Source organism: Crotalus tigris, unplaced genomic scaffold (assembly GCF_016545835.1).
Source record: "Crotalus tigris isolate CLP2741 ecotype Arizona unplaced genomic scaffold, ASM1654583v1 scf7180000024396.1518868, whole genome shotgun sequence".
Taxonomy (NCBI): domain Eukaryota; kingdom Metazoa; phylum Chordata; class Lepidosauria; order Squamata; family Viperidae; genus Crotalus; species Crotalus tigris.
The window spans coordinates 139438-166139 of NW_024100564.1; the positions used below are offsets into that span (position 1 = coordinate 139438).

General features: G+C 37.8%; 1 protein-coding gene across 7 annotated transcripts; it reads left to right on the forward strand.

Moving 5' to 3' along the window:
• The first annotated feature begins 291 nt into the window (after positions 1-291).
• LOC120301787 (isopentenyl phosphate kinase-like) lies at positions 292-26630 on the forward strand. 7 transcript variants are annotated; one of them, XR_005555032.1, is made up of 9 exons: positions 292-545; positions 2937-3101; positions 4320-4536; positions 19050-19167; positions 21608-21667; positions 22413-22574; positions 23241-23325; positions 24368-25996; positions 26183-26630. XR_005555032.1 is itself a non-coding variant. In XM_039329409.1 (7 exons), the coding sequence occupies exons 2-7, from the start codon at positions 3043-3045 to the stop codon at positions 24622-24624; spliced, it is 741 nt and encodes a 246-aa protein (XP_039185343.1). In that variant the 5' UTR covers positions 334-545; positions 2937-3042; the 3' UTR covers positions 24625-24696. The 7 variants fall into 7 exon arrangements, 3 of the variants coding, with proteins under 3 accessions (XP_039185343.1, XP_039185342.1, XP_039185344.1); XR_005555033.1 differs by having other exon boundaries at positions 24368-25980; XR_005555030.1 differs by having other exon boundaries at positions 24368-25202; positions 25834-26630.
• The last annotated feature ends 72 nt before the right edge of the window (positions 26631-26702 follow it).

A 26702-nucleotide genomic window follows, 5' to 3' on the forward strand; every position in this document is an offset into this window, starting at 1 on the left:
AAATGGATAAACCCGGTTCCAGTTATGAAAACAAAACTCATAAAAAGGGCCTTTGAACACCGGCAGTTCTACTTCAACCGAAATCAACTTGTTTTAACCTGTTTGAAAGTTTGATTAAATGGTAGAAAGAGCAGCATTCTATTAAATGAGTATTAGGAAAGAAAAGTTGAAAGAAAAAAAACCCCGCATATTCTCCCCCCACCCCCAAATCAATAAGTAATTATTCGATGCTGCAATCAGCATTCATTTTTTAAATTCTCCTCAATTTCACTCCATTGTCCGCGCTGCAACCGCCGGCTATCGTGAAATTGCTGTAAAGAAACTGGCCGGATGTGGCGTCAGCAAAGACAGAGGGTAAAGTGCGAGCGGGCAAGTGTGGGCGCAATGGCTGCAGTGGATTGCATTCTGAAATTAGGAGGTAGTGCATTGACGCAGAAAAGCCAGCTGGAGACGCTGAAAACGGAGTCCTTGCGGAGGGCGGCTATTCTTGTTTCGAAGCTCTGGGAGGCCGGAGAAAGACGTTGCATAATCGTGCACGGCGCAGGGTAGGAACTCGTGCGAAGTAGCGGAAGGCTTCTGCCCCTGAGCCAGGATGCCGAATGGGCGCCATCGGGCCCTCCTGCGTCTCGGGATAAATTGGACCTCAGTTTCCATCTTTCCCAAACAATTTAATGCCAATGCTGGCTGTCAGCTGAAGTCCCACACATCTAGAGGGGGTATCAAGTTAGGGAAGATTGTGGAGGGCGATTGCACTATGTTTAAATTTGCACCGACAGCAAATACATCTTGTAACGCAGTCATGCATATTTTTATTTGGAAGGAAATCCCCACTTTCCCCAATGAATCGTATTCCTGGGATTGCACCAAGAGAATGCACTTTAGCTGCGTTTTAATGAGTTTTTCTGATAAACGTGCATGGAATCGAACTACGCATCATATATAGTGGCATCACGGTTTAAGAAAAGAATATACCGTACATTTTAAAGAAATATGACAAAGATTTTTTTAAAAGAAACCTTTCCTAGCTTACTAATTTTATGTTTTTTCACAATACAGTAAGTCTTGTTAATATTAAAGGATCAAACAGTAGAAAATAAAGGGAGAAAAAGCTGAATTATATAGATTTCAGAAAGTAGCAAACCAAGTTAAGAAACAAATGTGAGACCATCCATTCAAATCTATGCACACTTTTTTATAAATAAGTCCTCAACATGACTCCCCAAAATGGAATAATTTAGGGATACAGTGTTAGGCCTAAATAATTTAGGGATACAGTGTTAGGGAATAGCTCCTATTGGATACATTAATTAGGTTTACAGACTATTTTAGATCAGTTTGGTTAACCCTGGTTTATTGAAGAACCCACAAAGAGCTAGATTCAGAGAAGATGTTTATTAAACAATTTATGTGGCCACCCAATTGGCACACAGTGATGTTGGGCGGTGTACAGAAATAAAAACCCACAAACCTTAATCAGGGCAGGGCATGGATAGCATGTCAAGCCAAGCAATCAAAGCAGGGTTACTAGCCAGTTGCATTAATGTATCCAATATAGAATATAGAAAAAACAATTGCTGTTGAATAGTTTCTCATTACAATTATGGGAAAGATTAATATACTGATATTTCATAATTTAATGTATTATAATTAATAAGCTAAACTGAAGATTTTATTTTTGAATTGGTCTAGTCCACAGGTCGGCAACCTGCGGCTCCGGAGCCGCATGCGGCTCTTTGAGCCTTCCCCTGTGGCTCCCAGCCTCCTCTGCCTTTGCAGAGAGAGGCAATTGCACTTCCCTGTGTGTGTGTGTGTGTAAAAGAGAGTGCACTCACAGTGTTCTCCGAGGAGCTGAAAAGCTTTCTGGGCGGAGCTCCTCCCTTTGCTGCGTCTCTGAAGGAAGCAGGAAGGGCAGGAGAGAGCTAGCTAGCCCAGCTAGGCTGACTCAGGAATTCTGGGAGTTGAAGTCCATGAGTCATAAAAGAGACAGGTTGCCTACCCTGGAGGTTGTTGGACAACAGCTTGAAGCTTGCCAGGTGAGCAGCAGATAGGAGGGGGGGGGGGAGAAAGAGAGAGAGAGGGAGAGAGAGAGAGTGGGGGAAGAGGAGTGGCAGATCAAGGGCAGATAGAGAGGGAGGGAGAGAGAGAGACCCTTTTGACATCTAAAATGAAGATAACACTGCATATATCCTTTTTTTACCTTTGTGTGTATGTAATTTTATTCTCTTAAAGCATTCTCTTGGTGATCATTGTTTTAATAGTATGGATATTCCCAAGAGTCATATTTTTACTTTTATTTTTAATGTGTATATGTGTGTATGTGTGTGTGTGTGTGTGTACACACACACACACATATACACATACACACACACACACACACACACATACACACATCTATAATAAAGGTAAAAAAGGATATATATGCAGTGTTATCTTCATTTTAGATGTCAAAAGGGTTTTGCGGCTCCCAGTGTTTTGTTTTTGGTGGGAAATGGGTCCAAGTGGCTCTTTGAGTGTTTTGGGTTGCCTACCCCTGGTCTAGTCTTATCAAATAACCCTAATGAAGGTTCAAGCCTCTAATAGAACAATTTCTCAGGTGACTCTGGCTAGAAGTTTTTTGTTTTCTTGCCAATAAATTGCTGCAAGAGACATGAAACAAGCTATATTGTACATATAAACATATGAACATTTGTTCCACATCCTCTGACTGATATCCTATTTATTTAATAAAAAACTGTACCATATGTTTGAAGTGAAAGCAAATATTTATCATAGCAAACAAAGAATTGAGTGAAAGCTCCTTGGTTTTGGCCTTTCAAGTACCTCATAGTGGAGTATTTTGTGGATATTTCCTGAGAGATAAATATTTATTTTAGAGGCAGTTGCATAAAGAGAATTGAGATGCCTCTTCATTGCCATCTTGCCCTTTTGCATATCAGGTGCACTTTCCGAGTTCTAAAAATCTCGTCAATGGAGAAGAGGAGGAAAGTCACTCCGGTACTATTGAGACAGCAGGAGAAGAACTGCTGAAAATTAGGCAACGGCATGAAGATTTTGTCAGGCACAATGGATCCAAGGCCCAGAAGAAATAGCTCCATGCCCAGGTAGGGCAGGCAGAGGATAGTTATACTCCTGACCATGCATTAAGATGTCACATCTGGGGCCAGAGCTGGCACCTGCACCAATGTCTCTGCCATGTTTCTTCTTGCTATAAATTTAGAGGGGAAAGTGCAGCTATAAACCTGTATAGAACAGGCAGTGGTAAGGCTGCACTCAGTGTCCACGTTTGGAGCAAACAAATCCATCGTTTTGACAGTGGTGGCGGCCATGATAGACCTTGATGCAAGGCTAGGAATGCAGTTGGTTTTTGGCCTGCAATGCCTAGGAAGAGAGCTTCATGTTAGTGACCCAAGTGAAGATTCATAATGTGTGTTCGTGATTACTGTACCAGGAAGCTGACCAGCTTCTGTGCCTCACTCTCCTGTTGGTTACATGTGGGCTGCAGAACATGACATATGTTTTCAACTATAGTTTAGCAACTTTGTTTTTAAATGTTCCTTTGCAGAATTTATTTCTCTCTGATATGTCTCAAAATAACTTCATTTTCTGAGTCATTGAGTTAAAAAATGATGTCTCCCTATCTTCTCAGCTTGGTGTGGTAGTGAAAATATAAGAATATGTTAAATAACATTCTTAAAATGTATAATCCTGTCAAATGACAAATGGAGTCTGCTTGTTATTGTGTGGTATTGCAACTAAATGAAATAAATGGATGTTTCAGATATTTTAAGTTATATTTAGCATATGATCTGTTTGTTTACTGGCCTTGAGTTTCCTCCTATTGAAATTTATTTGAATAAACCATACAAAGTGGTGGATTATCTGGTATTTTGTTCCTTATTTTATGGCACAGGATTAATGGCAGCAAAGCTCCTGAAATGAAAGAATTAACCTGAGACCTTTATAGGTCTGCAAATTATGCCCTATAATCCCAGAATCAATTGACATGGAAAGTAAGAAGTTGGTGTCTGTTGGTGTCAAATTCAAGTAGCCATTCCAAGCTTGAGCTGGGTGGGATCGTAACAAAGATATTGATGGCATTTAACTCTACAGAACTACAGAAGGTTAGGCAGGTTTAGATCAGGACTTGGGTCAATAAATTGAAACTAAATGAAACGGATATCAGCCAATAAGGCAAAAAGAAGAATTGAAGCTTTTTATAGGTTGTCCTTAAATATATTTATTTGAAGGAATGTCTGTTGTCTAACAAATATATTTATGAAATAGCTTTGATGAAGTAAATTAATTATTCCTTTATCCAGATATGTTGAAACCTGATCAAGAAGTAAAGACAGTTTGGTTTATCCAAAGTGCATCATTGAGATTGTCCTTGACAATGGAAAATACTCTGAAATTAATTAAGAATCATTACATACCTTTAAATAAATATCTTTCTGACATCCTGGAAGACTTGGTCAAGAGACAGAGACTGAATCCTGGTAAGATTGGTGGATGGCAACTTCCAGATTTGGGAAATAGGTAACTCTTTTTTTGAAGGATCAGATACAGATGTTACTGAATTCTAACACCATAAAGTCCTAACTGGCATGGGCAATGGGAAGTAGAAAGTTATTATGGAAAATGTTATGTAATAACATCTAGAAGATCACATTTATCTACCTGTCTCTATTCCTCTGGCCGTATTACAGTTCAAGGACATGTTATAGATTGTTTTCTTGTCATTTGACAATTCTGTTATTGACATTGCCACTTGACAGTGCCCAATTATGTTGGGTTAAGAAAATCTGTGTGGTTGCTAAGAGTTGATGGTGACTTGATGGCACACAATCATCAAAAGCCTTGCCCAAGCATTATGAACCTAGAGTACCTGCTATGAGAAAAATTCAGATAATTTCCTTACTCCCTTCCTTGCCAACAGTCACCCTAATGAGATCATCTTCTTTCCTGTAGGAAAGAAACAGTTTGATATGATCCAGGCCCCTGATATTGCAGAGTTTTGACCTCTGAGTGAGTAAGTGTACAAACACATATGTATAACACATTTCTTGAAATGTTACACATACAAGTAACTACAGGATGTGGCCTGACCTTTTTATACAGGACTAAATAAATAGCCTTAGTAGTCAAGTCTTGAAATGGCCATCAAGAAAGAGTATTTCCTTCCTTCCTTCCTTCCTTCCTTCCTTCCTTCCTTCCTTCCTTCCTTCCTTCCTTCCTTCCTTCCTTCCTTCCTTCCTTCCTTCCTAAGCTTATGAATATGAAAAGAAAACTGTTACCTGGAATATATTATCAACTGTTCATGTTTTGTCTTGTTCTTAGGTAAATTGGTAACTTTTTTTAATAGGGTAAAATATGAAGTCTGAAATTCCCAGTTGAAAATCTGGAATTTTATATGATGGTTTAAAGAATAGGCATATGGATAAGATTTCCCTGAGAAATTATATCCATTAGTTATCCAATATCCAGCTTTTTCTTGCTTATTATGGCATAATCTTTTATAGATAGCCTCCATCATGTCAGAGTATTGACCTAAAGATACTTTGTTTTAATAAGAGTGAAGTTCCATTTCCAGCAGGTGGCAGCAGTTGTCATCTTTGGTAAAATACATTGCTGTTATTTCAGCAGAAAGATGGAAGAAAAGGACAATCACCAGCAAGTGGATAGATTCAGTGGAAGTAATGATGAGGGCAGCATTGGAAGAGCTGAAAGACCAAGTTAGGGACAGAGCAAGGAAAAATATATGGTTGCTAAGAATTGAAAATGATGGCACATGACCATCAAAAGCCCTGCTCTAAACATTATGAACCCAGATTATTTGCTAGTGAGAAAGTCAGATAACTTCTCTACTCCTTCCCTTGCTGTCAGTTACCCTAGTGAAGTCAGGGTAAAAACTGATAATGACCAGGATCCTCATATTGCAAAGTTCTGGTCTCTGATTCATTTGCATATAGCCAAACATGGCTTTCTTTTTATGCACGTTTGCCTTAAACATGCAAATTCTGCAGAGCAATTAGAATTGGTGGGTATTGGAGTTTAATAGAAATGTTCGGTGCTCCACAGACGGTGCATTCCTATGCATGTCAGAAGTAATAAGCATGAATAAATTACAGGCTAAGCAGTAATATCATAGTCTGATAGGAAGGTGATTAAAACTTCGTAAATGTTGGAAAATTCTGTTTACTCCTCTTTGATTCTGGCAGAGTTTTTTAATCATCACTCATGGACTTATTGAGTCAGAATATTCACATTAGCCTCAAAGATCTGAAGGGGTACTGTATTAAGGTGGTTTGAATTTGACCACAACTCCCCAAGTCACAATACATGAATGCTTTAAAAGGTTTGTAGGAACTACAGCATCTAGGAATTACCAGCTACGCTGGCAGTGGATAAGTAGTGGCTGCTAAACCTGGAGAAGAACAAAACTGTGGGTTGTTATTGTTGTTGTTTTTAGCAAGTTGCTCTTCCTGTTGGTTGCATATAGTATCAGTTTTATGTTTCACTCTCACCAGCTTTCTGCCCGCTATCCTGCTGTTTCTCATTTGCTGCTGATTGGCATGGATTAGCTTTGGAAAGAAGAAAGCCAGATGGCAAGGTCTGTAATGAGTGGCATGCTGGTGGCAGGGAATCAGCACAGCATTGCCCGCTGTGATTGGATTACGCTAAGGGTTACTATTTAGCGGGTAGATCAGCACTTGGAATAGAAGCATTTAAGGTGCTGAACTGGAGCCAACAAGAAGATTTCTAGCATGTTAGCTCTTGAGAGAAATGTGCTTTGATGCAAAAGAGCTTAGCTCAACTCTCAGAATGTGCCTCATAAACAGGCGTGAAGATCTTTCAGAAGTTTTCAGAACCAAAGAATGTGGTTCTCAACCTGTGGGTCAGGACCCCATTTGGGGTCGAACGACCATTTCACGGAGGTCGCCAAACAACACAGTCCGCCATTTTTCCCCCCTTCTCTTTAGCTGTGCTACTCCCTTTTATTCTATTGGCTTCTGAAAACCAATAGAATAGACTCTCTTGAATAGAGTCTAATTCTATTGGTTTTCAAAAGCCAATAGGAATTGTCCAGGCTGTCTCTGCCCTGCTGAACCCGCCAAAAGTCCCATTCTGCAAACGGTGCTGCACCAGTTGAGTAGTCCTCGACTTACGACCGGTTGAGTAGTCCTCGACTTACGACCAGTTGGGGGTTGCGGCATTAAAAAGGTTGAGAACCACTGTTCTAACTGGCTTTTGGGCATAGTGTGCAATTAGTACAGCGAGTCAAAAAGTAACTTCCTACACTGCCATGATTCTCTTTGAGATGGTTTTAGCTGTATAAACATAACCAATGAAGTTTGTTAATGGTGAGTTTTATCTAATGTGATGTACAAACCCCAGCCATTTGTGGGTTTGCTAACAAAATATCCACCACTGCATTGTGTGAACCTATTTTGGATGTCATTTTTGGAAATGTGTTCCATTTATTAACTCAAAGTTTAGGGCTGCCCACTCACTATACAACTCTTCTGGTTTTCTCCTGTGCTTCTCAGCCAGCAGCATAGTGTGATATTTTGTCAGGAAATACCTTAGGCTATTTTATTAACTTACTTACATTCTAGAGTTACAAAAATGCCCTGTTCCCGTTACCTGATGTTAGATTAACATCAGGGTAGCATTTAAATACAAGCAATGCATAATAAGGATGGTGAAAAATCCAAGTACAAAATGATTGGCTGTGTTACCTAGGTCTACCCAATGTGAGCTGCAAAAATCCAGCCAACCACTAAGTGGCAGAAAAACCTTACAGAAGTATTCATCCTGTTTTTTCCCCCCCAGTGGTGAATATTAATTTGTACTTTTATGAGCATTCTATTCTTCACTTTATTTTTTCTTTAATTCTTCAAATATTCTTTAATATTTCTTAATGTCCTTTATTCTTAATCTTTCCTTATTCAGTTATGATATAATTATATAATGATTTCATAAATATTTATTAATATTTTAAAAATATTCTTAATAAAAGCAAAATGATGCAGAAAAATCTTGCTATGATCTAGTAGTCATCTGGAATTTGCAGCCCACTTCCACATATGACAATCTAGGTTTGCTTGGTGACTTGCCCTGGGTTCTCATGTTTGTCTAGAAAGGAAATTATATTTGGGTTCTAAAATCAAGGCTGGGTTGCCTTTTTTCAGGACTTTAGTGAAGACATCAAGTTATGAAGTTCAGCTGTTCTGCTAGTCCTTCTCACTTGTGGTTATTTTCATTGCTGGTGCTTTTTACTGAATTTTCCCTTCTGACTTCATCAGAGGTGCAAGGGAGCTCCTGCACTATTACTTTTCAGTCATAAGATAGGATGTGAATGACATAAGTCATTCCAATAGTATAGGTAAATCGATCAATGATAATCACAATTTTCTAACAGGGTAGGAACAGGTCACTTTTTGGTAGGCTCATTTTTTTTTTTTTTGAAAATTGCAAAACAATAGAAAAAAATGGAAGGAGTAAAATAATTCCAGTGGAGTTTGTTTTTCTTTTGGAATAATGATATAAAATATAGTGCTCATATGTTACAATCCTTTATTCCTCAGAAATGTTCCATTAGTTTTTAATCAGAAGAACCTTTTTCTGTATGACAATTTCTGAGCAGTATCAGATTGTCAACTACCATCAACTTTATGCCATGCCTAAATTTATTTAAACACTAGAATTCCACATCGGTTACCAAGAATTGTAGCTGGGTTATTTGGATTTAGCTTCTTGAATCCTTGGAAATGGAAAAGGAGATACAAAAAGGGTGATAAAGATGAATAATAGAATAACAGCTGGAAGGGACCTTAGAGATTTTCTTCCTGCTCAGGCAGGAAACCCTATACCATTTCAGACAAATGGTTATCCAATCTCTTCTTAAAAACCTCCAGTGTTGGAGCACCCACAACTTCTGGAGGCAAGTTGTTCAACTGATTAATTGTTCTGTCAGGAAATTTCTCTTTAGTTCTAGGTTGTTTCTGTCTTTGGTTAGTTTCCATCCATTGCTTCTTGTCCTGCCTTCAGGTTGTTTGGAGAATAGGTTGACCTCCTCTTTTTGTGGCAGATATTTGAATGCTGCAATAACTGAAGACAAGAATAGCAAGCAATATTCCCAGTTTTATTAGGGCTCAAACCTACTTTGTCATCTACTTCCTGCCTCTTGTGTGATGCAATGGTTAAGATGTTGAAGACCCAAGTCCATTTTTATCCATGTTAGCTCATGGGATGATTTTGCACCAGTCACTCAGTCCAGCCTACCTCTCAGGATTATTATGGCGGGGGGAGGGGGAAGAGACATGAGTGCTGTATATGCCACCTTGAGCTCCTGAAGGAAAGGATATAAATTTAACAAATAAGTGAAAAGGCCTGAATTCACTCCTCTGCATTTCCCTAGAAATGTCTAATTCATCAAAGTAGAATCATAACCCTCCAGTTCATTGATGAAGTTGGCTGGAACTGATGGAGGATATCAGTCATCTACATCTGAAGGACTATAGGGTTCCCACTTCAGTTGTAATGCATTCCTGATCTAATAATAGAAATGTGTATGTGATATCATTGCATTTTGAGTATTTTTTCCACAGGCAATTTTGTGCAGAGGATAAAGAAACATTGCATGTACTGTCGTCCTTTGCAGATCTTTTCACAAAGGTAGTTGACTTATTATTTGTGTGTTATCTTGAGGAGTTAGAGAACTATAGCTGTCTAATTTTCCAATTTCTATAAATCTTGTTTCAAAGGAAATGAGCTACTCCTCAGTTGCAACAGACTTTTGTGAATGTGTAGTTTTAAGAGATACGATGTAAATACTATAAATCTGATTCTAGAAATCTGATTCTTCTCCCCATTTTGGAGTACTTTTTCAGTATTAAAATATTAGTAGAATCTCTTTCTCCTGAAGTAATTGGCACAGGCAAAGCCAGATCTTTTCTGAGAGCCCTGATGATGAAATATCTAAGCCATCCCCTCCCTTCCCACTGCATCCTACTGTAAGATATTTTTCTTTCACTGTTCTTTGTCCATTGAAAGCAGTGGCCCCATAAATAAATAAGAATATATGGCGAGTACATTCTAAATAAAAGCATTGATCTGTTTGGCCATTTCAAATACTAAAATTAAAATTGTGAAATGCTTTGGATAGTGTCCCTTCTTTGCATGGGGTCCAGGGCAAATATCCCCCATAAAAAAGATAATGGGCATGACTCATTGTGTTTATGCCAATTAGGATCCCAGCAAAATGAGAATGCTACTTTATTATTGGGAAACCACTTCATGTTAACACAGATGCTGATTTCCTTTGTCTTTTTGTTCTTTAAGAAACCAGACTTTCTTATGTAGTAATTCTCTCCAAATACGAAACTGTCAGTTGGCTTGCATATCAGTAAAGTCCAAAGATTCTCTCTATATGATGTCCTAATTGAGAATCATGTTTCTAAGACAAATACCTATGCTTATGCGTAGGTATAGATATAGATATCCTGCCAAGGATATCGGAGAGATTTGTGAAGCTGGAAACACACATTGGGATCTGTCATTAGCTCGTGTGTCTCGTCTTCACTTTAGTTACTGGTATATCTAGTTGCTAATGAGAATGCCATGTGGGTCATTCCATGTACTTTTTTTCTTAAAGCTTTCTTACAGTATGCCAGATGATGTTAGATCATCATGATATGAAGCTGCTCAAGCAAACAATGATGTGTGTAGTCTGTGTGTCTGTCTGTCTATCATCTATCTATCTATCTATCTATCTATCTATCTATCTATCTATCTATCTATCTATCTCTACACACCACTCATATTCATATACATATATTTTTATATATAAAAATAGAACACACATAGAATTGTTGATTTTGTAGAATTTGTGATCACAATCAACTACTCTAGTTTTTACTGTTTAATCTTACTAGCCAGTTGATTCAAATCAATTTAGAGAGTTAAAAACTACTGTAGGCAACTTTTGTTACTGATCTGTATGCATGTATGCGTAGTGACATTATGGAAGGAGTCTTGTCATTCCCGTGTTTTTTTCTCACTAGATAGCATAAACTCAGTAGGCTGCTCTGCTTAGGACTGGCTAGAAGGAATGAAGTCTGAGAACTAATATAGAGGGCTAGTTATGTGTCAGAAATTCTATAGACTCGGTGGCAGTGTTGTCATGGGACGTGCCTGCATATGCTTGTAGTAGCACATGGAGCTATCTACAAATACCCCCTCAGCTTGCTGACCTCTCTTTGTGCCTTTTTCATACCACCCTAACCTTTCAGAGCAGCACAGTGATAGCCATCCTGCCTCTACTTTTGGGATGTGTAGTGATCTCATAACATCTGTTACTTAAAAATAGTTTGAAACAAATATCCTCTCCATTTTAAAAATGATGACCAGCCATGGATATGAAATCAGTGCTTCTTTCAAATTGGTCTTCTTGTAAATTGCACTTACGTTTTCCTCTTCTTTTTTGTGTCTACTTTGTGTTTAACCACATCATCAACTATTATCAACTATGATTTATGTTAGTCAATTTTTATGGCATCTTGGAAATTCCCTATCATTTAAAATTATTAATTACTGTTCTTAATTATGCTTTGTTCTAATTTCTTGCAATTCAGGGACATGGCTTTGAGTACTCACTCATCCCTGTTCCTGAAGCATGTAGTTCAGCCGTTAGGTACTTCAATGAAAAATGTTAGAAGAGCCATCTTTCTTTGTGACTGTTGAACATGCCCCGCTTTCAATAGACAATTTTGTTAATTTATCCTTTTAGAAACATTTGCTTCTAAAGATCCTGAGTTATTCTTCTGATCCAATATAGGGAATAATAATGATTTCTGCAGACCCTAAACTCTTGAAAATATGGTTTGGGTGTTTTGGAAGCTTCAGCTTTTCTGTTAAAATTGCATATTTTGGTAAATGGACTTTACTTGGGGATTTCCATCTTAAGCTGTTCTGTTCCCTTTGGAATCTGGAATTCTTCGTGCTGGTTCAATTCATAACTCTGCTTTCTCTCCCCTCCAAATATTTTAATAGAATTGGAATACAAGGTAATTCAAAAAGCAGGCCATTCCTGAATGAATTCCCCTTGGAAGTAAGATGGCTGCATGCACCATCAGAAGAAGGGAAGGTATCCCTAACCAGAAAAGATAACATTTTGCATATAGCTCATTTCATTGTACTAGAGAAAACCCTGACCAGGTTTAATCAGCAGTTGAGCTACTTATTATTGACAGGCAATTCTGGGGGCCCATTATCCTTTCTTTTAAGCCAAGCATAAACTAAACAAGTACCATGAAATAGAAACTGTGAGCAATTCTGTCTGACCCTCTCACCCTGACTTCCATCATTAAACACCATAAATCTTATATAGTAAAAATGGGGGTGGGGGAGAAAGTCATAACAACAAAATTAATTCCCTTCCCCTTTCAATGCCTTTTTAAATAAAGTTGACAACCCTGTAGAATAGAATAGAATAGAATAGAATAGAATAGAATAGAATAGAATAGAATAGAATAGAATAGAATAGAATAGAATAGAATAGAATAAAGATGGAAGGGACCTTAGAGGCCTTCTAGTCCAACCCCCTGCTCAAGCAGGAGAATCTATACCATCGCAGACAAGTGACTGTCTATCCTCTTTTAAAAAATCTCCAGTGATGGGAGTGCCCACGATTTCTATGGGCAAGCTATTCCACTGGTTAATGTCCTCACTGTCAGGAAGTTTCTCCTTAATTCCAGGTTGCTTCTCTCTTTGATCAGTTTCCAACCATTGTTTCTTGTCCTGCCCTCTGGTGCTTTAGTGAATAACATGACCCCCTCTTCTTTGTGGCAGCTGCTCAAACACTGGAATACTGCTATCATGTCTTCCCTATTTCTTCTTTTCTTTAAACTAGCCAAACCCAAGTCCTGCAGCCGTTCTTTGTATGTTTTAGTCTCCAGGCCTTTGATTATCTTAGTTGCTCTTCTCTGATTTTTTTTCCAAACTCTCAACACCTTTTTTGTGATATAGTGACCAAAATTGGCTGCAGTATTCCAGGTGTGGTCTTACTAGGGTTTTATAAAGTGATACTAATACCTCACGTGATCTTGATTCTATGCCTCTGTTTATACAGCCCAGGATTGTATTAGCTTTTTTGGCGGCTGCTGCACACTGCTGGCTCATGGTTAAGTGATCGTCCACTAGGACTCCAAGGTCCCTCTCACAGTTACCGTTTTTAAGCCAGGTCTTGCCCAATCTGTACTTGTACCATTGATTCTTCCTGCCTAAAGGTAAAACTTTGCTTTTCTCCACATTGAAACTCATTTTGTTGGATAGGGCCCATTGTTCAAGTTTGTCACGATCTTTTTGGATCCTGAGTTTGTCTTCTGGGATGTTGGCTACTCCTGCCAATTTGGTGTCATCTGAAAATTTAATGAATTCCCCTTCAATTCCCTCATCTAAGTCATTGATGAAGATATTGAAGAGTACTGAGCCTAAGGCGGAACCTTGTGGTACCCCACTGCTTCCATCTCTACATGTGGATGTAGTGCTGTTGAAGACTACTTGCCAGCCAGCTACAGATCCATTTGGTGATGATGTTGTTTATTCCACCTTTTTGTAGCTTACTAAGGAGTAGGTTGTGGTCTACTTTATCAAATGCCTTACTGAGGTCTAAGTATACTACGTCCACAGTATTTCACTGATCTATTAGTTTTGTCAATTTGTTGAAGAATGAAATAAATTGGTTTGGCTTGATCTGTTTTTAACAAACCCATGCTGGGTACTAGTTATAACTTTGTTGCTTCTAGTTGTTCGCAGATCTGTTTTTTGATTATCTTTTCTAGGATGTTTCCAGGTATTGATGTTAAACTGATTGGTCTGTAGTTTCCTGGGTCCGATTTTTTTCCTTTTTTGAAGATGGGAACCACATAAGCCCTTTTCCAATCCTCAGGTACTTCCCCAGTGCTCCAGGATTTTTAAAAGATGTGGTGCAATGGTTCTGAGATACCATCTGCCAGCTCCTTCAGAACTCAGGGATATAATCTGTCAGGCCCCGGTGATTTGTATTCATCAAGGTCGGATAGGTGTTCTCTTACCATTTTCTTGCTTATTTTAATTTTTGTTTCTAATTTGTCTTTTGCAATGTTTTTTTTTGGTATGTTGGGCTATAGTTTCTTTTTGTGTGAAGACTGATGCAAAGTATAAGTTAAGCAGCTCTGCTTTCTCCCTGTTGCCTGTTATTTCCTTGCCATCTTCTCTCTTTAGTGGACCTACAGTTTCCTTGACTTTTTTCTTATTAAGTTGAAAGAAACTTTTTTTTAATTATCTTTGACTTTTGTTGCAAATCTTTGTTTGTTCTGAGCCTTTGCTTTCCCGTCTTCATCTTTGCATGTTCTGGCTGTCTGCGGATAATCGGCCTTAGTTATATGCTTTCCATTTTTTGTATTTGTCCTTTTTGTCTTTCAGTTCATCAGAGAGATCTTTGTGCAGCCATGCTGGTTTCTTCTTGAATTTCTGGTTTTTCTTTTTCAGTAGTATTGTGGTAGTCTGGGCTTTTATGATCAGATTTTTCAGAGTTTCCCATGCTTCTTGGATTGTTTTACCTTTTAGGATTTTCATCCATGGGATCTTTCCTAGGTTCTCTCTGTAGAGCAAGACCTGTGAAAACAAGGATACTAGGTGCTAAATGCAGCCCTGGGAGTAAACATGAGGAATCCATTTTGTATTTTTCTATACTTCTGTTTTTATTTGAACCATCAACTTAAATGTTTACTGTTTTAGCCAAGCTTGAAGTATAGGATACTTAGTGTCATACTAGTTGTTCATTTCTTCTTCCAGAATTGGTTTTATTGTGTTTTTATTGACCTGGGATTATATGCTTTGTCTTGGAGATTTTCTGTATTTCATTTATTAAGATGCCCATCCAGATTGAATTGTGCAAGTGGTGCTTCCTCATCACAGCTTGTTCTGACAGTTCTTCAAATGGAGAATTAGCCTCTGTGGTTACATTACTAAAATCACTTATGTAAACTACTTAAATCTCTTGTCACAGAATTGTTTTAAAGTTTCTTTGCATATATATTCAAGCATTTCATTTACAAGTGTCATTCCCACAGAAAAGCAAAGTAAAAAGTGAAATGTTTCTTTTGTAATTCTTAGTTTTAGTTTTGGTTTTATGATTTGAGATTTCATTACTATTGTGAGCCACCCAGAGTTGTATTTTAAGCTGGGTGGCCAGACGGATCTTTGAAATAAAGAAATGAGAGAATTAAATCAAACTCTGTTGCACCTGTTGCCAAAATGGGTGGGTGGGTAGGGATTGTTAATTAATTACATTATCTGCTTTCTTGTAATTGAGGACAGAATATTATGTTGCTGGCAGTGGGTCATTGTCACTAATATTTTATTCATCTGATGACTTAAAAATACCAGCTAGGCAGGTAAGCAAATGAGAAACTAGAATCTTTTCAGCCATCCCCTGCTGCAACAAAGGTGTTTATTCCATTGACAAGCAATTGAGTACATCTCCATGGCCTTTTTGTAATTGTGGCATTAACAGAGGATCAACTAGCACATAATGGAGGCATAAAACATGCTTGAAAAGGAGGGGGCCCTCATGGTGAGGGAATATTTATGGTAGTCTGACCTAAGACTTGGCTGCTTCTTCCCAACAGGTGCATGATTTTAGTCCCATTTTGGACAACTAGCATTTTCAGCTTTCAGTGCCTCTCCTTACAGCATGCCTTTGCAAATATTATCTGAGAAAGTCAATTAGTAGTGGGGTAGAGGCACAAAATAGGCAGAGTAGTGACTCTGGACCACCTATTTCTACTTTGCATTGCTGATTTCATTAAATCTGGTCCCTGTGAACCAGATACAATTGAATAGAAGGGGGGGGGGAGCTATATCATTAGGTGAAAATCACCACCATTTTCCATTTGGGCAACGTAACTATCTTTTTCTGTCTCTTTCAAACTGCTTTGGTGGGTTCCTCCAACTGTCCAGAGGAAATTTCAGTTGGGCAATAGGCTCTATTTCTTAAGAGCTGTCATTTAAATAACAACAGGCCACACATATTTCTTTGTTATTGAAGTAAATATATTTATGTTGTGACTTTCTCCTTCAGAGTGTGAAGTGGTTTTTTTCCCCCCAAACAGGAGTTGATATATGGATTGCCAGAATTTGTTCCATTTCTCCATGCAGACAATTATTCCTTAAATAAATTCAGAATGTTTCTTTTCTAAGGATTTTGTTGATAATTTTTGTTGTTTACTGTGACACACACATATGTTAATCAGGAATAATACCACAACCATATTCCTTAATGGTTAGGACAGGCCTTTCTTTCAACCATAATCCAATTTAAAGTTCCTAATCTGCTAAAAACAATCATAAAAAAGATAATAAGGATTTCAGAATCCCCCATCAATAATTAACTGGATAGAAAGTTGAGAAGACACACATCACCTATTCACAGCTGCAAAAGCAGTAACCGAGATAAAATGACAATATATAATCTGGTGAAAAAAGCAAGGTTCTACATTTAGGCAAGAAAAACCAAATGCACAAGTACAGCATAGGTGGCACCATGCTCAATAGTAGTAACTGTGAGAGGGACCTCGGAGTCCTAGTAGACAATCACTTAAATATGAGCCAGCAGTGCGCTGCAGCTGCCAAAAAGGCCAACACAGTGCTAGGCTGCATTAACAGAGGGATAGAATCAAGATCACGTGAAGTATTAATACCACTCTTCAATGCCTTGGTAAGGCCACACTTGGAATACTGCATCCAGTTTTGGTCACCACGCTGTAAAAAAGATGTTGAGACTCTAGAAAGAGTACAGAGAAGAGCAACAAAGATGATTAGGGGACTGGAGGCTAAAACATATAAGGAACGGTTGCTAGAATTGGTATGTCTAGTTTAACGAAGAGAAGGACAAGGGGGGACATGATAGCAGTGTTCCAATATCTCAGGGGCTGCCATAAAGAAGAGGGAATTAAGCTATTTTCCAAAGCACCTGAAGGCAGGACAAGAAGCAACGGGTGGAAACTAATCAAGGAGAGAAGCAACTAGAACTAAGGAGAAACTTCCTGACAGTGAGAACAATTAATCAGTGGAACAGCCTGCCTCCAGAAGCAGTAAATGCTCCAACACTGGAAGTTTTTAAGAAGAGACTGGACAGCCACTTGTCCGAAATGGTGTAGGGTTTCCTGCCCGAGCAGGGGGTTGGACTAGATGACCTCCAAGGTCCCTTCCAACTTTACTACTACTAATCTGCCCACTTAAGATATAATCATTTTATATTTACATTCCTTTTCTCAAACTACAGTTTGTAAATTCTATGGTGATAAATATAGAAGCTATCTGATATACTTCCATTTCCCATTTTTAAAATGATCTCTCGTGCTTGTCTGAAAGTAAAGCAAAAGTAGATCTTTACATGGATTTAGTTTATAGGTTTCTTTTAGCTGGTTTGACTTCTGTCATATTTCTGCAATAAACTGTTTTGGAATTTACATCTGTTTCGTTTAACTGCACACAGAAGTCATGTGGTGGTATGAATGCTTAACAGTTCTGTAAATTTCTAATCAGCCCAACTCTGGATAGATGAGTGTGTTTCAAAAATCCTCCCCCAGGGCTTCATGAAAACAGCACCCATCAATTGTCAGCCTGATTTAATCCAGTATTAATTACTCAGAGGGTGCCAAATTTTCCAAGATCTCAAGCAGGATTCTTTGATGTATTCTGTTAGAAAAGTGGATTTATTTCAGAGTAAGCATTCATTGATATCAGTGTGATTGACATATTGACATATCAGTGTGATTGACATATGTGTTGCTACTAAGTTTTTTGATCCAGGGAAATGGATGAAGATATATAGAAAATCATTTTAAAGTTCAAAAGAAAAATAGAAATGGGAAGAATAAAATACTGATTTAACTCTGTTTCCCTGGGCAAATCAAAAGAAAGAGGAGGCAGATAGACCTTCAGAAGTGAGTGTTGAGAAACACTGGTTATTATACTCCATCTATGAAATAATGGGTATATGCTTTCTCTTCTCACAACTGCTATTGCTTTTTTATGTATGTATGTATGTATGTATGTATTTGTATAGATTTGTATATGAAAGTGAGTCTGGACATCACACTTAATTAAAAACAATAAATACATAAAAACAATCACACTTTAAAACAACTATTGAAAAGCCACACAGAATAGGAGAGTTCTGGAAGTTTAGCAGAGCATACAAACTCCTCAGTGAAAAAGGTGAAGAGAGATTGTGGGTCCCAGGGCTGTGCTTGGTGGATTTGTTTGTTCTGGTTATAATCCTTCTATTTCCCATTTTGGAAGTTCTTGGCTTTCATTGTAAAAAACAAATAAGCCTCATGCTATGCATCATATTGTGATGTACTTTATAAGTTAAGCAGTTAAGTATTCATTCATTCTTTAGGCTAAAATAGATGTCCCTTACCAGACACAATATTTGTTTATTTATTTGTTGTAGCTGTTGTAACAGGGTGACATCAGATGTGATTGGAAAATAGCTGTCTCATCTCAAAGTCACCTTCCAGAAAATGTCCCCTTTCAGTGGAAAAACACAGCTTTCGTTGGGGAGGAAAATATTAGTGAATAGTTGAAGATTTTGAACAAAGAGTTTGTCCGGTATTCAGGTCATATTTTCACAGATAGCAGAATTGTAACAGACAAAATGAGGCCATGTGATAGTTGAAGAGTTTTCCATTTTTGCTGTTTTGAAAAATAGTAACTTAAAATAGAGGAATGTAGTCTTCAGCCCATTTTCTTTTTCAGCATGGTAATAGCCAAGTAGCTGCTCATGTGAATTGAGGCACTGCTTATTAATACTTTGCAGTTATAGCAAAGCAAATAAAAGAAATCATAAACAACTAGTGCAAACTTGCTCTTTATTAATTTACAGTACAGCCTTTGTCTTTGGGTCAGAAGAACAGTAGGCAAATACTGCTTTTTTTAACAGCTTGCTGAGAACCAAACTTTTTCCAGATATAAATTAGTCTCTTTTGCCATTCCAGGTCCTTTGGGCATTTCCAAGCAAAAGAATATGGTGTTGCATTGGGGACATCAGGAAGGTCAGCTGCAAGTGACAATTTGAGACAAGGGCTGTGTTTGACTAGGCTTTCTGTCACCAAGGTATCCACCAAGCACTATGCAATAACATCACTGAGTGTCTTGCAAATGTTCTCAGATCACATGTTAATTCCTGAGTTGTGCTATAGTCCTTGCTGGGTTCCTTATATGAGATGCACTGAAGTCTGACAGATGGATGAATTGAGAGCATATGGAAATGTTTAAATGATATATAGTTTCACAGATATATGAAACCAATGCAAAATATGTCTTAAAATACATATCTGTATTTGGTATACATGGTAATTGCTACTTGCTTTACTGCAGAACAGATTTTCTCATTATAGATAGGGGTTTTTTCCCTTTGGTAAAGTGGTAAAGAGATCCTGGAAGCCCCTCACTGACCTATTTTCTACCAATACTAGTAACAAGGGACATAAGAAGAGGAGAATTCTGTGAGAATTCTAATGGTTTCATGAATCATACCTTAATTTTTGGTTCAAAACTAGAAGATAGAAAACAATTAGAGCTTCACTGTAAAATTGCCATTAGGAAGGTAGCTGACAGAAAAGAGTTAAGTTTCCCTCTTCTAGTTATAAGGATTGCTTAAGGCTTCTTCCTGTCTGTGAAAGAATTTTTTGTATCATCTTATACTTATCCTTTAGAGAAAGTAGGGCCCTTCCATCAGGTGTGTCTTGGAAGCTGAGAATAATAGAGAGAGAAGAAGACCAGTGATCCTCCACCATTCTAAAGGACCTCCTGGTAGCTGTGAGCCCACTGATGTAGCAGGCTGCATTTGCGAGAGCCAAATGGCTTAGCTGGAAGATTGACCAAGGAAACTGGGAAAGGAACATCATAAGAATAGCCTAACCAGTTCTCCAAAAGCAACAGAACATGGGTAATGAGCAATAATTCACATAATATGGCAAGAGAGAAAGCCACACCCAATTCAATGGACTAGACAAGTGTTGCAACCCAATGGCCACCTGAAAGGATTTCCCTTCCCTCTAGGTCAGTAAGAAGGAATGTCAGTAGAGAGTGCTTGATTGACCAGCTAGAAATCTAAACCCTTGTATAGGGCAGTTCTCCAGCAACCAGCTCCAGGATGGAGGCTCATTCTCACAGAGGAAGCAAATCCACCAGATCTCCCTTTATTCCACAAACAGGGTGGCAGGAGGAAAGCCAGATGCTAATGGATATGGAGACAAGCTAAAATTGTGAGAGGGGTCAATTTAGTTTTTTGATGCACACTATGGCAATTCAGAAGCTAGACAGAGGATAAGATTTGCTTGGGAGTTTGATTGCTATGCAAGGCATCCTACCTTTCCTCCAGTTGGTTTTTTCAAACCAGAATTATACACAATCTTTGCCTTATAGGGAGTCAGTTTCTTTCACTTCCAGAAGTCCACTCAGAGACATTCTGTTCCTCATACCCTTGTTCACAGGAAAAGAGAGAAAGCCTGAAAGAAGGCTAAAATTGCATGTTTAAAATTTCAGTTCTCAGATACTCCACATCATGAGGAACATCCATCCCTAGTTTTTAAAATAAGTGATTCTGAATGATAGTGAAGATGCTCACAGACCCCTGTGACTTAAAGCGAGCCATGAAGTGTCTACTCTGGGCCATTCTATTGTAATTCATATTGCCAACTAGCAAATTGGAGCAGATGACAGTAAAACTGGATTTGAATGTCATATCAGACCAATTTTGAATGAGTACCACAGATTGGTGCTATGAGCTTTCTATTCAAAAACAAGCATTCTCTTGCATTACCAACACATCCACAATATATGCTTTACATGATTATCAGGATGATTTATTGTACAGTGGTACCTTGGTACTCAACTGCTTTGAAACTCATCGAATTTGGTACTCAACGCATTTTGACATGAAAATTTTGTCCCAGAATTCATTATTTGGTACTCAATGCATAAACTGGAACTTGTCAGTGTTGGCTGCCTTGTGATTCACTCAGTGGTGGGATTTAGCCCATTCGCACCAGTTCGGTAGAACCGGTAGCTAAATTTTGCTGCATTCAGAGAACCAGCTGGCTTCCAGAAGTCCAGCTGGAAGTGTGTGGATGCCACTTCTGGAAGTCTGTTATAGGTCTTGGAGGCCCAGGCCTGCATCAAATAAGAGAACCGGTTGTTCAGGTATTTTAATTCCACCACTGGACTTACTACACTATTTGTTTAGTACTCATCGTTTTTAGTACTCATCATGCCTCCTGGAACCAATTAACGATGTGTATCACTGTATCATGAGAACATTTAAAAGTTATCATGAGAATACTTAAAAACAACACTGTTTACAAAATTAGATGATCTGATGCTTAAGATATTTTCTGTGCAGTATCTGTAAAAAAAATCTAATGTGGTTGTTTTTTGCTCTCATTCTGAGTCTCCCTTTTGTTATCTAGGAGTAATATTATTGAACGGATAAGGAAATTTAAAAAGAGAAAATCCAGGCAGAAAAGCCTCACATTTATTTATTTATTTACAGTTGAACCATTTGGTGATAGAACAATTGATTAGTGTTGGAGTTCCAGCAGTGGGGATTTCGGTAAGGGACCTATAATTTTTGTTTGTCTTTTTTCAGAAGAAGGTAGGTTTTGATGATTTGCCTAGATTTGATAATGTTAATTTCATTACTGTTTGAGTATGAAGGGAAAGTATCTTTTGAAAAAAAAATATTTACCCTGTAAAAACCTCAATTTTCTGCCCTAGATAAATTACTGACGTTTATTGGTATTGGAAATTCATAATATATTCACCAATTATGATAGTTTTTGTTGTTTTTGTTGCTCCCTTTGAGCCAGTGTTGACTGGATGACTGCCTGAATAACCTGTGCAATTTTCTTGGCAAGGTGTGGTTTGTCATTGCTTCCTTCCTAGAGCTGAGAGAAAATGACTGGCCAAAGTCACCAAGCTGGCTCTGTGTGTAAGGCAGAACTAGAACTCAGCCACCAGGTTTCTAGCCTGGTACCTTAACCATTTCACCAAACTGGCTCTTCATGGTACTTACCTGCATTTTAATTTGAGAAACAGATTTAAATATTTATATATAATACCAGCATATCCAATAGTTGCTTTTCAGGTTGCCACTATATCTGGTAAATTTACAGTTTAAGAAACAATGCTATATCCATTTGAAGAGGCAAAGAGATTTTCTGAATATAGAACATATCAGAACCAGAATAACTTAAAAATGCCTTAATTTTCAGGCTCTTATCATTCTTATTTCAGAAATAGTAATTCTTTCTAATTAATCACAGTAACAAAATTGTATGTTTGCTATCTCTTTCCAGGTTTTTGGAATCTGGAAAACAACAAACAAGAATATCACTGAGGCTGGTATTGATGCTGTGAAGGACATTTTAGATGCAGGTTATATCCCTGTATTACATGGAGATTGTGCCCTGGACTTGGAACAACACTGTTGTATCTTATCTGGAGATACAATTATTGAGGTGAGATATGGAAATGACTTGACTTATAAATTCACCAGGATACTTACCAGAAATTCAAGGTCTTCTTTTTAAATTTATGTGCTGCAGATACATCTGTCTATTTCAGACTGGGTTTTTTTTTTTCCTTTTTAATGAATATTACTAAGTTGAGGTTGTTTGCAGTTGAAAGTTAATTGAAATTGAGGTTGATTAAAAAATAGAAATACAGATATGGTCGTATTCTTAATTGGGTGAAATATATACCAATATAAGAAGTAGCCTGAAAAAATGCAGAGCTGTGTACAAATTAAGACAAACTCTTAATGCCATCAGCCATTGCAAATAACAGCAATCCTGTTTTGTTTGAAAAAAGTAAGTTTTCTTCCATGTTACATCTGGATGAGAAAATGTATAGCAATTTTATGTGAAAGATAAATAGTGTGTAGCCCTGGGTACAAAAAATTCATCCTATGGTTCTGAAGCAGACAAGTCTTCCTCAAATTATTCATCACATTTCCAGGACAATGTGACTTCTCTGGCAAGTCATGTTAATAGATACTGGTTTGTAAAAGATTCTAAGAAGAGTTAGATAGCTGATGCTAGTCAGTCACAAGAGAATTTGAAAGCTAGTGGACCAATTATTTGACTTAGTATAAAGCAGTTTTTGTTTATTTTTTTCTATTGCAGGTTTTAGCTAAGACATTCTGTCCTAGGCGAGTTGTATTTCTCACAGATGTGAATGGAATTTACAGTTGTCCACCTGATACCTCAGGTACAGATCAAGTAGGCTGAAGTTGTCAATACTAGAGGAATAATAGATAATATCAAAATTGCCACGAAAATTGGCATATAAATTTTGAAGTATTTATATGATATGATATAACTTGAGGTTTGCTGATGCTTTTTCTAAGAGATAAATTTGAAAAGAATTGTAAGATTACATTATTACATTACTGTTTTGAAAAAATAAAAATATTAAACCACATGTGCAACAGGTCGTATTTCTGCTGCTACCATATATACAGGTATACATTATAAAAAATCTTGCTTATTCAGGGGTAGTAAACAAAATGTGTTGATATTCCTTATAGTCCAGGATTTGGTAGAGATGAAATAGGGATGCACAGCTATTCAAATCCAGAATGGAAAGGGCTTGAGGTTTGGCGTGGGAGTGTTTACTGTACTGTTCACTACAGTTGATTTTGGTCAAAAGGCTAAGAAGTGATTTATGGCCAAAGGCTGAAATCAGTAAAGTAAATATGTAATTATCTGTCAGCAGTTCCCTAAAAAAAAAAAGCATATTTTTTCTTGGGCTTGCACTGTAGTCACATAAAATGCATCATCCAATTAAGGAGATAGTAACAGATAGTGATAGGAGTCATGGTGGCTCATGTGGTCAGACACTAGGTTGGAGGTTAGCAAGCCCACATTGGAGACCCAAGTGCTGCTGCATGGTGGGTTGAACTGAAATTCACTCCTGTTTCTTGATGGGGTCATGAAAGGAGCACCCGCAAGTGTCCCCAGGTCAGTGGTGATATCACCGGCTAATCCTTTCAACCCGGAGGCCCCTTAAACTGCCTCCAACACAAACGGGACAGGGGGTCAGGACAGCAAAACATGGTTGCACTATTTTGTTACATTTAACACAATGTTAAGCATTATGCCAACCTTGTTTCTCTTTGAAACCTATCAGTGGAAATGATTCCTTGTAAACTTTCAAAATTGAATTAGTTGTTTCGATACCAGGATGCTCTTATATTTTAGGATTAGCTTTTGTATGTTGCAATCCAAATCCTTTGTTTGTTTTGGAACAGGTGCTAGGCTGCTAGATTCCATTGTCATTGGTCCTGAAAGAACTATGGAGCCAACTGTGCTCACAACTGCACTACCACATGATACTACTGGAGGAGTGTCCTTGAAACTACAAACTGCCATAAATATAGTTTCTTGGAGTCATGGGTCCATTCCTGTTCTGATCTGCAAACTGGACAGTGACGCCGCTGTAAAGGCTTGCTTGACTGGGGAATTGGAAGAAGGTGAAGGCACAAAACTTTCTTTTGTGGATACGTGAAGTTTTTTGTAAAGGAACCGTGAATCGTGTGCAGAAGAATTTCTGGGAGATTCATAAATTTTGTTTCATATATCTGTGTATTTGGTTTCTGTTATTTTATGCACCTCACAAATTCAAATCGTAACATTTTAACACCTTGCAAAACAATGACATTTTTAATATCAGCATACACGCAATATATTCACTTCACATTTATAGCTTCCTTATTCTCATAAGGTCATCTTGGTGGTTGATTATTGTTTTCATTACTAGAGTGCCTGGAAAAAAATCACAGGAAAAAACCCTGTATTTTCTTCAACTAAGAAGAAATTCTACATTAATTTTTCTATGAAAGAAGTAAGTCTGTCATATCATTTTTCTTCAACGTCCTTTTTAGATATTTTAACTGACAGTAAGCTTGTGATACCAAAAACTCCAGTACCTTTATGTATTTATTCCAAAATAGGACAAATAAAGAAGGGCCTTTGTCAAGCTTGAGTGGACCCACATTACAGCAAGATTGATAGCTGTTTCCTTCTTCTGCCTATTTCTCTGTCCAGTGGGATGATTAAGCATAAAAGTTTCAAGTGCCTTAGCAGGTAGCAACACCTAGTTAATCTTATCTCATTTGGGAAACTGAGTGGCTTGGTTATAGAAGTAATTTAACATTGCCTCCTCCTAGAATGCTTCTAGAAGGAGGCAATATTTAATTACTTCTAACACATAGATGCAGTTGTCAGAAATAAAGCTCAACTAGAGAATATCTTTTCTTCCAAATTAAGATTGATTTTATATATGCATTCAAGTAGTTTGCTTGTCGACAGGAAGGGTATTTTTCCATTATCTCTTTCTGGGAAGCTTTTCCCCAATTCCCCAGGATATTCTAAATCTCTTGAGTCCTATTAAGATTTCTTGTTCAAGCATTCAACATGGCTTAGCTGAGGAAATGAACCAAGCGTGGCCACATGCTGTCACCTTTTCAAACAACATGGAACATTTCTGAGATCATTCTAAACCTGTGTTGTAGGGAAAAAATAGTTACATTGCTAAACTATGAGTATTAATGTTTATTTGTGTGCTGTATGATTAAAAAGTAGGAATACAGATCCAGGTGAACGTCAACAACAGATTTTTAGGACAGTACTCAGTGTAGTTCATGTAGCATGAGCAAAACTATGTCTTGAAATCAATACACTTTATTGTTAATGTATATCAATTTATTATATGCAGGCAGAGTGTATGCTATGTAGACAGTGACCTTAACTGAGAAGGAAGATCTGTTACCAAAGCAATGAACAGATAAACATGGCCTAAGACCAATCAAAGGCAGAAGTTTATGAAAGTGTCTCAGACAGGCACCCCATGATTCTTCAGAAGGTAAAAAAGGAACGAGGTAGGTATTTTCCATCACAACTTAACAACTACAATAGGGACCAAAAGTTCCAGTGCTAAGGTTAAGTGAGTTGCATCTGATTTTAGAACTTCCTTGCTGCAGTTGCTAAGCGAATTACTGCAGTAGTGAAGTGAATCACGTGATTGTTAAGTATATTCAGCTTTTTCCATTGACTTTGCTTGTCAGAATCCAGCTGGGATGGTGGCAGATGGCGATGACATGATCCTGGAATGCTGCAACAATTGTAAAAATATGCCAGTTTCCAAGTGCCTGGATTTTGATCACATGACGGGCTGCAGCAATGGTTGTAAATCACTTCTTACAATGTCTTTGTAACATCAAATGATTGCCAAACAAATGGTTGTAAATTGAGGACTACCTTTAGCTACAAATGAAGGCTAGTGCCCTGGTTCCTGCCCTGTGTTTGTGTGCACCTGCTGAAATGCAGAAAAAGACCCAGAAGCCAGTGGAGCATCTAGTGGTGACCAATGTTCTTCTGTGAGCAGTCAAATTACATCCTTCTCAAGTCAAAATGGAATGTGCAAACTTGTAAAACTTGCATTCTATAAATTTCCTTTACAGTCTCATTTAAAATAAGTCCTTTAAGATCGCAATTATTAAAAGGTTAAGGAAATATAAATATTGTTTTGTTCATAACTTACAAATGTGCCTTCTGATCTTCGGAAATTTGATGTTGCTGATACAC